The sequence below is a fragment of the Palaemon carinicauda genome, chromosome 11, assembly GCF_036898095.1.
Source record: "Palaemon carinicauda isolate YSFRI2023 chromosome 11, ASM3689809v2, whole genome shotgun sequence".
Classification (NCBI taxonomy): domain Eukaryota; kingdom Metazoa; phylum Arthropoda; class Malacostraca; order Decapoda; family Palaemonidae; genus Palaemon; species Palaemon carinicauda.
The window spans coordinates 9,573,152-9,587,708 of NC_090735.1; the positions used below are offsets into that span (position 1 = coordinate 9,573,152).

The following is a 14,557-nucleotide window of genomic DNA, read 5'->3' on the forward strand; positions in this document are numbered from 1 at the left end:
ACGTGATTACTGAAACAGAAGTGCACTCGAGAATTAGCAAGTTTCAATATGGCGGAAGTAATGAAGTGAAAATACCTGAATTTGTGATTATTTCATTGCCGAGTGCTAATTACTCACTAGAAACATGGCATCGAGTGACAGTGATGTTCTAGTTTAAATAGAGCTATTTGAAGTAGTGTTAGTGATGTTAAAAACGTGATAAGTGAAACATAAGTGCACTCGAGAATTAGCAAGTTTCAATATGGCGGAAGTAATGAAGTGGAAATACCTGAATTTGTGATCATTTCATTGCTGAGAGTTAATGAATCACTAGAAACATGGCATCGAGTGACAGTGATGTTCTAGTTGAAACAACAGTGTTAATGATGTTATTAACGTGATTAGTGGAATAAAAGTGCACTCGAAGAATTAGCAAGTTTCAATATGGCGGGATTGATTGATTGATTGATTTAAGTTTTCAGGCATCCTACAATCAATATTCGAATGTCTGATCGTAACGGAGGCCGTAGGAATAGGGATTTTGAAGGGGCTTCTATAGGTGTTGTTGCACATTGTGTTGGTGATACGCCAAGCACCATAATGTTGGTGATAAACCTAGTTTGGGTTTGTTGGAGACAAACCTAGTAGCATAGGGGGTTTTAGTGATAAACTTTGTACCATAGGTAATGTTGGTGATAAACCAACTACAATAGGGATTGTTGATGACAAACTTAGTAGCATAGGGTGTTTTGGTGATAACCTTTGTACCATAGGTAGTGGTGGTGATATACCTGGTGTTACATTGTGCCGATAATAGGTGTAGTGCCATAATAATTGTTGGTGGTATTTCCTTTAACATTACTGGTGATAAACATGTAAAGGGTGGGTTGGTGATAAGACCAATGCCATAGTCTGTTGGTGATAGACGTAGTACCATAGTTATTTTTGGTGATAATTCTGGTATTATAATGTCAATGGGGATAAAATGAATGCCACAGTCATTGTTGGTGATAGGCCTAGTACTGCTGGGTATGTTAGTGCAGACATAATGACACAACCTCTTGATGGTGTCTACAATGAATATATAGAAAGCATTTTTTAATATATAAACGATACAGACTTTGAAGAACCAAAGACAGAATATTGAAGAGGTGTAAAGTACACAAGTTAATGACTAAAGTGATTAAAAGTTTTGAACACAAACCAGAAATTGCATCAACTCATTTAAGGGCAACAGATTACAGGACGCAGACTGCAAGATGAAGCAGGACGCTGGAGGGTGAGTGTTACCATAAACGTTAACAAATGTAGAAATTATAATTTCTCATTTGTTCATCGCTGTTCTGATTACCATTTCTGAAATCTGTTGTTTATTGATGTATGGTTTCATCTCATTCATTATACTTTAACTTAGGAGTAAATTTTCTAACTTTATCAGCGTTATTATAACATTGTTTTAATATTGTTTTACTTTTTGAAATCTGTTGTTTATTGATGTGTTTTCATCTCATTCATTATACTATAACATAGGAGTAAATTTTCTAACTTTATCAGCGTTATTACAACATTATTTTACTTATAACTTATTCATACTACGCGCTCTAGGCATCATTTAACGTTGTTTAATGCATTTTAATTACTAGGTAACTCTTGGATTGTATACACATTTTTATTTATTTCACAGAAAATGTACTTGAGAAACTAGTTTTTCAGACATACGTCAAATCATTTTATGCACATACGCCTAGTGTAAAACCGTTAAGCTTCCAGTGCTAACAGTCCTTTCGGTATCTTAGATACTAAATGGTTTATGGAATTAAAAATATCACGAGATTTTAAACACATTTATTTTACTTGAGTTTTCTTAATTGTGGTGAAAAAAAATTGTGCTGTTTTTAACGTGTGGAATTCCGATATCAAATTTATACAATTTAGTAGGATGGGTATATATATATATATATATATATATATATATATATATATATATATATATATATTCATATATGTATATATATACATGTATATATATATATTTATATATATACACATGTATATATATATTTATATATATACACATGTATGTATGTATTTATATATATATATATATATATATATATATATATATATATATATATATATATATATATATATATATATATATAGACAGATTCGTAGTCAGATTTATTTAAAGATAGTTGGAGATATATAGACAAATAGATTCAAAGAGCTTTGGTAAGGAATACCCATTATATTATACCAACCCCTATAAAATTTTGTATTAGGATCCTAAGAGGAATTATAGTCCATTTCTTTTAGCGATGCATATTTGCACCGACTCGCAGCGGTGCCCTTTTAGCTCGGAAAAGTTTCCTGATCGCTGATTGGTTAGAATTATCACGTCCAACCAATCAGCGAGTCGGTGCAAATATGCATCGCTAAAAGAAATGGACTATAGTTCACCAACGTTTATCTGGGCTCCACACGTGGTACTAGAAGAGTTGGAAGACCAAGGCCTACATGGCCGAGGACTATGAAGCGTGAAGTAGATGATGAATGAAGAAATATGGATTTAAAACCTTAGGATAGTGATGACTGGCGAAATCTAACCTAGGCCTTTTGCGTCAATAGGCGTAGGAGGAGATGATGTTGATAGAGTATTAGGATATTGTTAATTAAAACATTTTTCTTTTAAAAACAATAGTTTATTCAGATAAATAGTTTCGTATCATCGTCCCATAAATGCTGTAGACGTCTTAAGCATAAGAGGGCGCTGGATTGTACTGAGGCTCTCCCTCGTAAGTGACCTCAGCCACGAAACCCGAGTCCCCGTTGACGTTGTAGGACACCTTCTGCAGGCGACCGTCGGGAAGGAGCACGTAGTAGGATCCCTGAGTGTCGTAGCCATCACGGGCTTCCTGGTGGCCGAAGTCGTTGCCCGAGTAGTCGTCCTTCACGGCGTAGTTGAAGTCGTACTTGGCTGGTTCCTGTCAGGAGAAAACAATTTCAAATCAAATGTTATAACAAATGATTTTGGATTTGATTAATTTGATTTGTACTTTCAAAATTATTATGAATTTAGAATTTATTAAATTTTTCTACGATTTCAATTTAGGAGATATCTATTTTAATGCTGTTACTGTTCTTGAAATATTTTATTTTTCCTTGTTACCTTTCCACAGTGGGCTATTTTCCCTTTTGAAGCCCCTGGGCTTATAGTATTCTACTTTTCCAACTTGGGTTGTAACTTAGCAATTAATAATAATAATAATAATAATGATAATAATAATAATAACTGACCTCATGAGATGGAGGAGGGGCGTATCCATACTGGGGCTGGGAGGGGCCACCAAAGACGGCAGCCACAAGGGACAACAACAAACAAATCTGTCAGGAAGAAAACAACAGTGAATAAAAAAAGTTGTCCTGATGGAATTGTGAAAGTTAAAAACGCCCCACTAAAAGGGGCGTCCTTTTAATTAGTTAAATTTCATCTGCAGTTTCAGTATAATTACTCAAACTGAACTGGTACAGAAATCGAAACTGCATTTCAATGTGATAGTTACTAAGCAATTAAAGTAAGTCTGGATAAAAGAGGAAGAACTATATGTACACGGCACGTGCAAGACATGATATATAATCATTTTCAAACTAAATATATTTAGGGGAATTAAATCGATTAGAACCTGCATGAAGAGATAATCCTATTCAAACTGTCTTGGATTAGAGTTCTCTTGCTTGAGGGTACATCCGGGCACAGTATTCTATCTAATTTCTCTTCCTCTTGTTTTGTTTGTTTTTATAGTTTGTATAGGATATATTTATTAAGATGTTACTGTTAAAATATTTTTATCCTTGTTTCCTTTTCTCACTGGGCTACTTTCCCTGTTAGGGCCCCTGGGCTTATAGCATCCTGCTTTTCAATCTAGGGTTGTAACTTAGCAAATAATAATAATAATAATAATAATAATTGTCTGAAGCGTTTTACCTTAGCGATCATGGTGAGTCTGTGGAGTGGAGTGCGATGATACAGACTTTGAACGTGGCGATATATATAGGTCTAGTCCAAGACGAAAAGGGAGGAGCCTGTTGTGGCTGCAGGAGAAAGGTCCTCCATCCCAAAGACATTCTTCGCTGTCACAACGCTCATTATATGTCCTTGACATTGCCTTTCCTTTGCTCGTGGTCTGACGTGAGGAACGAATGGGATCTCTGGCATACTAATAAAGGATTATTATTATTATTATTATTATTAGCTCAGCTATATACAACTCTAGTTGGAAAAGCATGATGCTATAAGCTCAAGGACTCCAACATGGAAAAATAGCACAGTGAGGAAAGTTGCTTTTCTTAAGATTTGATTTTAAAGTATTCTCTAAAACTGTCTGGATTGCTAACTATACTTGAAGGGAAGATATACAGTATATACATATATATATATTTTCTTTTTTTATCGCCATCTGTACAGAAGACTTATTAGAACTTTATCATCTCACTATAAAGTGAAGAATATATTGAAATATCACGTTTACAATTACCATTATTAAGTATGTATACATATATATATATATATATATATATATATATATATATATATATATATGTATGTATATATATGTGCATATATATGTATGTATATGTATATATATGTAAATATATATATATGTATGTAAATATATATATATGTATGTATATATATATATATATATATATATATATATATATATATATATACACACACACCTACCTCATCATCAGCTGTTACTAGTCCACTGCAGAACAAACACCCCAGACATGTCCTTTTGCTTGCGTCCGTTTATGGCCTTTCTATGCCAGTCCATACCCATAAACTTTCTTAGTTCATCAATCCATCGCCTTTTATCTTCCTTTCCTTGCTTCGTTTGCAATGTCTATGAACCCATTCTGTTATTGTTAATGTTCATCTATTTTCTGTCATTCTCATTATACTGTATATCCTGCCCATGTTTATTTTTTTCTCTTACATGTTGTTAGAATATCCTCTACTTTAGTTTGCTCTTGTATCTATGTTTTTCTTTTTCTGTCTCTTTGTGTTATTCTTATTATTACTCTTTCCATAGCTCTTTGAGTTGAAACTAGTTTACGTTCTAAGGCTTTGGTAATGCTCCAAGTTTCTGAAGCATATGATAATAAAGTTAATACTGGTAGGACCAGTATTGTCTATATATATACACACAAATATATATATATATATATATATATATATATATATATATATATATATATATATATACATATATACATACATACATACATACATACATATATATATATATATATATATATATATATATATATATATATATATATATATATATATATATATATATATAGGAAGTTCTGCCTTATATAGGACTAAACCTTTGAACTCTCTCTCTCTCTCTCTCTCTCTCTCTCTCTCTCTCTCTCTCTTTCTCTCTCTCTCTCTCTCGAGTTTTCTTAACTAAAAATCCCTACCATTATTATCTCTTAGATTCTGGGCAAACAAAGCCAATTTGATGCACCTTGAAAACGTATAACGAATCTCTCGTATTTCGCCAATTGTCACTCCTTAGGTTTTCATTTTATTTTCATATATTTTGCAAGCAACATTTCATTTTGTCTCCTTTTACCTTTATAATTGCAACAGAGAGAGAGAGAGAGAGAGAGAGAGAGAGAGAGAGAGAGAGAGAGAGAGAGAGAGAGCGAGAGAGAGAGAGGGAGGGTGGAAATGATTTCCATAGTTCAAGGCCATATTGTTTGATTTTTATTCCCTTTCTTCTTATAGATAAGATTTAAATTTTCATTTATCAAAGATTTTTTACCCCTATTTATTTATTTTTATTCGTTATATTTAATGTCTATTTTATTTTATTAATTTATTAAAGATTAATATAAAATTTCCTTATTAGATTTAAATTTCTACTTATCAGATATTCACCCCAATTTATCTATTTTATCCGTTATATTTAATATATATTTTATTTAATTCTTTTATTCAAGATTAATATAAATATCCTTCATATAAGATGTAAAATTTTACTTATTACAGATTTTTACCCCAATTTATTTATCTTCATGCGTTATATTTAATATATATTTTATTTTATTCATTTATTTAAGATTAATATAAACGACAATTTTTCTTCCGATGTTAATCGGGCCAGCTTTATAAGAGTCGAGTTGGACTCATTTGGCTGGTTAATTTTTTCCTTTTGATGATAATAATAATAATAATAATAATAATTATAATAATGATAATAATAATAATAATAATAAAAATAATTCCCTTTCTTTTTCTTTTTTTATGCCTACTCAGTCAAGTAATTGTATTATGAATAATAATGTTGTGTTCTTCAAATATAAAGGTTGTCAAACAGATCGTGTAGACTTCCTCTGAGCGTTGTGACATTTTGTCTTCTTTCCCTTTTATTCCCTACATGGCTGAGGACTATGAAGCGTGAAGTAGATGATGAATGAAGAAATATGGATTTAAAACCCTAAGATAGAGATGAGTGGCGAAATCTAACCTAGGCGTTTTGCCTCAATAGGCGTAGGAGGAGATGATGTTGATAGAGTATTAGGATATTGTTAATTAAAATAGTTTCTTTTAAAAACAATAGTTTATTGACATAAATAGTTTCGTATCATCGTCCCCTAAATGCTGTAGACGTCTTAAGCATAAGAGGGCGCTGGATTGTACTGAGGCTCTCCCTCGTAAGTGACCTCAGCCACGAAACCCGAGTCCCCGTTGACGTTGTAGGACACCTTCTGCAAGCGACCGTCGGGAAGGAGCACGTAGTAGGATCCCTGAGTGTCGTAGCCATCACGGGCTTCCTGGTGGCCGAAGTCGTTGCCCGAGTAGTCGTCCTTGACGGCGTAGTTGAAGTCGTACTTGGCTGGTTCCTGTCAGTTTACGAAAATTTTATTCAATTAATACATTAAACTCTTCTCTGTTACCCTTTCAATTGCTTTGAAGTTATGAATAATGACGTTATCTGATTATTTTAATTTGTAACTGACCTCGTGAGATGGAGGAGGGGCGTATCCATACTGGGGCTGGGAGGGGGCCCCAAACACGGCAGCCACGAGGGCCAAAGACAAGCAAACCTGACAGGAATGGAACATGATTAGTGTCAAAACTGATAATGGTCATGGTTTCATGAACCGTAACTGCTTCATTAATGTAGACTCCTTTCAGTTAAGTATATCACTTATATAGTTCCTGCATGGTTATTATACAAGAATTAAATATGAAGCATCGTAATCACTTATCTATGATTGAATAGTTATTAATGAAACTTCTTTAAAATTATATCTTATTGCTGTGAGATGCTTTCACAGAAACAAGCTATGTCATATTCCAAAAATAAATAGTTTACTTTGCTTCACCTTAGCGATCATGATGAGTTCTCTGAATGGGATATGATAGAACACAGCTGCAAGATGGTCTTATATATACGTGAAGTCGGAGAAGGAGGAGTCATGACTCACTTGGATTACTGGAGAAAGGTCCTCCCAGAGAACTTAAGACCTTCCCTTACTCCACCCATCTGTCCTTGACACTGCCGGAGCACACAGCCCAAAAGTGGAATCATTCTGGGACTACATAACGAGCTTAGTCTTTGGATATTTGTGGACGTATTATGGGACAATATTGCATACATTTATAACAGTCTCTAAGTGCTATTTTCATTTTATTTTGTGATATTAATATTTGCTTGTCTTCACGAGGCGTGTCCGGATGGCTATTACTGTTATCTTCTATCTTCAAGATGTTGATTGGTTCGAACCTAAAGTCTACTAATTTGTCGTATTCACATGAAAGCCTTTCCCTTCTCGTATCATTGTGCATATTATAGGTATTTTAATACTTTATACAGATTATACTTATTAATCTGGATCTTTTCTTATATTTATACTTTCTCTTGTTCGGAGGCACCAGTCAGGTATTAACTGATAAGCGGAGTTAATGTAACTGACTTTATTTCCATATATATATATATATATATATATATATATATATATATATATATATATATAAATATATATATATATGTATATATATGTATATATATATATATATATATATATATATATATATATATATACATACATATACACACAGAAATACCGTTAAAGTTTACACTCCTAATCCCTTATGACTAAATTCCCAACATTTCTTGATAACGATTTAATTGATTGCTTAAAAAGACTCCTTAATGGATTAGAGGCCAAATGACTCTAAGAAAGATTAAAAAAACTCACTGTTTCTATTTATTAGTATTTGAAAAGACTAATTTAGGATATATTTCGCATTTCACATAGTTTAGTAGAACCTTGATAAGTTATATTAAAGTTATTCAAGGTTCAGTCAAAATCCAACATTCCTGTTGATTCTTCATATCTTTTTTTAAGTTTTATAAGTCATTACTTGAATCTAGCAATGCAAAACATTGTTTGTTTATACAATTTTCACATCTAATGGAAAAGGATTGAACTTTATCTGTTTGTAAATAAGTGCCTGAAAGCCAGGGATAAACAAGTGACTCAAAGAAATGTTCAACATCCTTGTAAAAGTATGATAAACTTAAAAGAAAAATTAAAGATATTTTTTTCTATTTTCAAATACAGACTGAAATAGTAAAGTAAACTGAAAAATGTTTGCTGTACTCATCCAAAAATCCTTTAGATAGGGATTACAGTAAAGATTTATGGCCATTCCTAAATACTAACTCAGTTGAACATTTAGAAACTGAACGTTAATCTGTATTTAGATTCCACTTATCTTAAACAAGTTCCATTGTGAAATAATTAATTTGAAGTGCATAATATATATTATGACGAAACGTAGCTAATATATGTTAATTGCAAAATACACATTGCAAAAAATACTGTTTACCTAATAAGAATTAATCTAAGATGAACAACAGTCCATTGTGAATATTCATAGATGTTGATAAATGATTGTGTAAAGTCTTTTGAAAGATTTGTTTTTCCTTCTTTTTTTTTTCTTTTTTGAGAAAAAATGTTGCTCTCCATTCTTCAACAATAAACTGCTCTTCTTGACAAGTGGATGGCTCCATAGAAAAATTCTCAAGCCACTGAAGAATTCACCCTTTAACTACAGAATCAGAGTAATGACCCAGTTCATTAAAAATTCCACAGCATTAGTAGCGTCCTAAATGTTCAGTAAATGACATAAGTATCGAACCCTCCTAGACACATTACACCATTCAGCCCTTTATATCGCTGCCACCAAGAGTAGACACACTCGTGCATTATCTGATATCGAGTATTATCCTTTCCAGTAAGTCTTTCTCATCATCTAACCAATCTTTTAGAGCCTTTCCTCTCTCCCTACCACATCCTTATCATCATCATCATTTCCTACGCCTATTGACGCAAAAAGCCTCGATTAGATCTCGCCAGTCGTCTCTATTTTGAGCTTTTAATTCAATACTTCTCCATTCATCATCTACTACTTCACGTTTCATAGTCCTAAGGCATGTAGGCCTAGGCTTGGGTCTTCCAATTGTTCTAGTAACTTGTGGAGCCCAGTTAAAAGTTTGAACTAATCTCTCTTGGTGAGTGCGAAGATCATGCCCAAACTATCTACATCCTACCTCCTATTTCTTAATTATACCATCTTTCCACGAACATCTAGCCGTCTGTTCCTTCCACAATACCAAACCACCTGAAAAGACCAAATCGTCTTTCACCAATGCCAACCCTTTGGACTGCTTGTCTCCACATTCTCACCATGTCAGCTCTTCTCACAACGCAAACACTATGCAATCAGTTTATCGCAATAGGTTTAACCTCTTTCATTTCATTCACATTCAACATTCATACTCCACTTTCATTAGATATAGATGGTTTGATAATCTCTTCATTCATTTCCACTTTGGCTTCCATTGACAGCTCAAGTATCCTACCAATTTTTTGTACACATTTTGTTTCATTTCTAGCTATTCCTATTCTGTAACCTACATCTTCTCTCATCTTGTCATCAACCATTTGTAAGTATAAAACTTTTCAATTCTTCCATTACTCCAATTTTTTGTTTCCAATTCTTTTCATCCCTTCTTTTTCTTATTTACTCTCAACTTACCCCTCTGGCAGATATTTTCAAACTCAATTATCGGCGTCTGCATTTTCTTTTCAATCAATTTTCTTATCCCTAAACTATTTGACTACAGCCACCGCCCTTTCTCTGACTCATGTCATTCAATCCTGTATATATATATATATATATATATATATATATATATATATATATATATATATATATATATGTATATATATATATGCAGATAGATGGATAAAAAGAACAGTAAGAATTATAGATAAAGCAATTTGAGTGATATTCTTAAATTACCGTAAGCCTACGACTGAATTGAAGGGTAAGCAAATTAATACGATATTAATCTAATCGATAGTTTATTTGAAAAAAAAAAATCTTTCATAAATAGTTTCGGTTCATCTTTTCATAAATAGACGTCTCAAGCATGAGAGGGCGCTGGATTGTACTGAGGCTCTCCCTCGTAAGTGACCTCAGCCACGAAACCCGAGTCCCCGTTGACGTTGTAGGACACCTTCTGCAGGCGACCGTCGGGAAGGAGCACGTAGTAGGATCCCTGAGTGTCGTAGCCATCACGGGCTTTCTGGTGGCCGAAGTCGTTGCCCGAGTAGTCGTCCTTGACGGCGTAGTTGAAGTCGTACTTGGCTGGTTCCTGTCAGCACAAAAATAATTTATTATTGCTAACTTTTAGAGGATTATTTCGGTCTATTGACCAGTGGGTACTTTTTTTTTTTATTATTTAATATGAGATTTTTTATCATATTTTTTAACTAAATAAGTTACCCTACATTTGTACATATAATAGAAATAATTGACGTTTAAATCTTTCTGATATTAATTACATATCGCTGAAACCATTTTTATACCTACGAGAATTCCATTCTTACCTCGTGAGTAGGTTGAGGGGCGTAGCCATAGGAAGGCTGGGATGGGGCGCCTAAGACAGTGGCAACAAAGGCCAAAGCCAAACAAGTCTATAAGAAAAAAGAAATTAGTTAGGTTTGCATAATTCATATTCTGGGAATATATTTCCTGAATTCAGTAACTTCGAAATTTGACATTATTTATGCATTTCAAGTCTTGGTTCACATATAGCGGGAAAGGAGGATAATAAACCCCCAATGAATAAAATAAAACAGAATCGTTTGGAAGACTCGAAGTTCAGCGAACTTATTTTTTTCGAAAAGGTACAATTAGATACAGAAATTCCTAGTACACCTCACTCTGAAGAAGTGCACCCTGTCACTCTAACTGAAGAGCTGCATGTAGCCTGGCTGACCACCTATCGCTCCCTAAACTTATCTGTTTGATTACTCGCCAAGCAGTAAGGGTGAGACAGACTGACAGGATGCACTCAATCAGTGGTGTGCCTGGAATTTCTGTGTCCAACTGTACATCTAAGAATTCCAAGAACTCCACAACGGTTCAACGCTTCCTATTTGTTACCTTAGCGATCATGATGTGTAAGAGAAGAGGACTGTGATGTCAGGGAATAGAATACACGCCTTTATATAACGGAGAAGAGAAAGGAAGTCGTATGGTCTTAGAGGTCGAAGCCTGAAGGAGAAAGAAGAAGAGGAAGGAAGTCCTTAGGGGTTAAAAGAGAAGGAATTTTTACTGAGCCCCTCCCATCCTTGACGGACGACTGTAAATGGTCTCCTTTGAAGGTCGAATGTGCTGTACTTTTTTAGCACAGAAAATCTCCTATATATGTCAGGAAAGCTTTTGTCAGTATGTTTCAGATACATTTGTTATTTGAGACCAAAGGCTATTTAATTTTTTATCTTAGTGAATTAGGCTTTGCACAATTTGACTTTGCTATTCTAAGGCTGGAGGTTATTAAATGGTCCAAAGTTAATCTATAGCTTGTAAATCAACCGAATTTGATTTTTTTAGGTGTTATTTTTTTCTTTTACATTTTCGTGCACATCATTTTTTCTATTCGTGGTGTAACGTGTCCCTCACAAATTTTAAAGGCTTTAAGTTTTTAAACTCTAATGTTGGCTTAAAAAATGCAACATAATACTTACGTCAAATTTTACTTGTTAATACTGTTCAAAACGAAGCATGTTCTGATAGAGATTTAAACGTATCAGTTTATAAGACGTCTACTGAAAAAACACGTGGTGTCATGGAGATTTGAAGGTTCTAAGACTGAGAGGATGAAAAGACCCCGAGGGTCCTTCAGCGCTATACATAGGTTATAAGAGGCAAATTGGATATAAAATATGCCATTCAGATAACTTTTCCTTCATTAAACTTATGCTTAAACCGTGGAGCACAGGTCACGAAAGTTCGGGAAGATAGTAACGTACTCTGGATTGGTCAGATGTAAATTGCATAAGAAGTCATTGATGGGGAAATTGGATCGTTGGGAAAGCGATATCTGAAATCTAGAAGGGAAATCCATTCGTTTCTGTATTGCACCGCTCGTGTTTCATACACGCTCATACACTGTAATGCATTTTTTTTATCTCTAGCTTTCTCCTGCACTGGTAACAGAACCACCTGTTTAAGCTTGCCATGCCGTGTTTCATGTTGTTTGAATTTTTATGACATTTTTGTTCTCAACTGCTTGCATATAAGTTTGCATTCAATTGAAACAGTTTTAACAGCATTCAACCCCCCCCCCCTCTTTGTTAGCACCTAACACCAGGTTTTCCTGCAATCATATAATCATGCAAAAAACATATTTATCTGTATTCTGTATCATGGTATCTTTATCGAGGAAGTAAATAAAATGATAACAGTATTTCGAGGATATACTGTACTTTGAAGGATATTCATTTGATTTTAGATTTCCTGGGTTCAGTGGATTCTGTCTATCCTTAATATTTGCAAGTACTGTTACGTAAGTGGTGTACTGCAATGCTGAAATCTCGTCGATACTTTTTCAATTATTTAATTCAGAGGACACATAACATTTGTATATATACACATTTAATTATTTATGTGTGCTATTAATTATGTAAAACAAAACAATATTTAATTTAAAATGAAAACTTACAAAAAAAAAAAAAAAAAAAAAAACATTATGAACTGAGTAGTGGGTTGTGATGGCCTATTGGAAACGTCCTTGCCTGGCAATCTGCTTGACTGGGGTTCGAGATCCGCTCAAGGTCGATAGTTTCTTGTACTGCCTGCAACCTTACCATCCTTTTGAACTAAGAATGGGGGTATGGGGGAGTCCATATAAATTTTTTTTTTTGCAGTTTTATAGCTGAATTTGAATATTTAGCGGAAAACTAATTTCCTACATTTTCTTTGTCCTTTGGCAATATTCCTGTACTTTCTATTTCATGTGTTCCAAACTCCATTTTCCAAGCAATTTCTTGACCTTTATTCTATTTCATCCGCAAACACTCTCTATCTACAATCCCTCCTCTAAACTTTATCATGTCCATACGATATCCATTTTCAAAATCTACAATTTCTTAATTGTCTAATCATGTCTTCCAATTCCTTCAACAATGTTTGTTTCCATCGCCATTTTAGTTTCTCATGGTCTTCCACTGTCTTGGGAATAGAGTTCGCTTGCTTGAGGGTACATTTGGGCACACTATTCTATCTTATATTTCTTCCTCTTGATTTTTTATGCTTTATAGTTTATATATGAAAGATTTATTTTAATGCTATTACTGTTCTTAAAATATTTAATTTTGATTGTTCATTAATTCTCTTGTAGTCTATTTATTTCCTTGTTTGCTTTCCTTACTGGCCAATTTTTCCTGTTGGAGTCCTTTGGCGTATAGCATCCTGCCTTTCTAACTAGGTTTGTAATAATAATAATGATATTGATCACCCATGTCTTCTTCAACTCTCCTCATCTTAGTCAAGCCTTCTCCTGCCAAAGGTTTGAAAATTTTTTATAGTATTCTGCAGCCTCTACACACTCTCTCTCTCTCTCTCTCTCTCTCTCTCTCTCTCTCTCTCTCTCTCTCTCTCTCTCTCTCTCTCTCCCTCTCTCTCTCAATTCAACTTGACATACACATTTGATACCAATATGATTTAGACTTTTGTCTTCAATGAACATTGGTAAATCGAAGGGAAGATCCTAAACACATCTAAACTTCAAAGATTGTATAATAGAATGAATTAATGATTTGAAGTTTTCTGGCATTCTGACATCGAAGGTCATTGGCGCCGTGCATAATAGATTAGGTAGTCATATTCCTTTATAGAAAGGAAGTATTTAGAGTTGATACTTTACCATTCTTTACGTCAAGTTTGATATGCTAATTGGTTTTCTGGAATGCAAATGTTATTCGGAACATTCTGGTTTTATTGTGTATTCAAAATGGCTTTCAAAACAGATATATTTATCTGCTATGAATATAATTGTTGTTTACTCCCATTTGTAATCATCCACTATTAACAAGCAGCAAGAAAGACCTTTGGCTTTCAACGCCTCTGTTATAACAGAAAGATAAATGAATTGATTAGAGTACGAGTTTAAATTCATCCTATTAATCCTGCCTT

The 14,557-nt window shown here is 33.8% G+C and overlaps 2 protein-coding genes across 2 annotated transcripts; both read right to left on the reverse strand.

Annotated features, from left to right (window-relative positions):
- Positions 1-2,732: 2,732 nt before the first annotated feature.
- Positions 2,733-3,976, reverse strand: LOC137649605 (pro-resilin-like). Its single transcript, XM_068382581.1, has 3 exons — positions 3,965-3,976; positions 3,277-3,363; positions 2,733-2,963 (listed from the first exon to the last, which is right to left on the reverse strand). Exons 1-3 carry the CDS (start codon positions 3,974-3,976, stop codon positions 2,733-2,735), a joined length of 330 nt encoding a protein of 109 aa, XP_068238682.1.
- A 2,693-nt stretch (positions 3,977-6,669) lies between these two features.
- Positions 6,670-11,536, reverse strand: LOC137649606 (pro-resilin-like). Its single transcript, XM_068382582.1, has 3 exons — positions 11,525-11,536; positions 10,966-11,052; positions 6,670-6,900 (listed from the first exon to the last, which is right to left on the reverse strand). The coding sequence occupies exons 1-3, from the start codon at positions 11,534-11,536 to the stop codon at positions 6,670-6,672; spliced, it is 330 nt and encodes a 109-aa protein (XP_068238683.1).
- Between the last annotated feature and the right edge of the window lie 3,021 nt (positions 11,537-14,557).

Bases quoted from the DNA above. Each gene is read 5' to 3' on its own strand.
- LOC137649606 (XM_068382582.1), bottom strand. The intron at 6,901-10,965 runs GTAAGAATGGAA...GTAAACTGACAG, and splicing joins CCCCTCAACCTACTCACGAG to GAACCAGCCAAGTACGACTT.
- LOC137649605 (XM_068382581.1), bottom strand. The intron at 2,964-3,276 runs GTCAGTTATTAT...TTCTCCTGACAG, and splicing joins CCCCTCCTCCATCTCATGAG to GAACCAGCCAAGTACGACTT.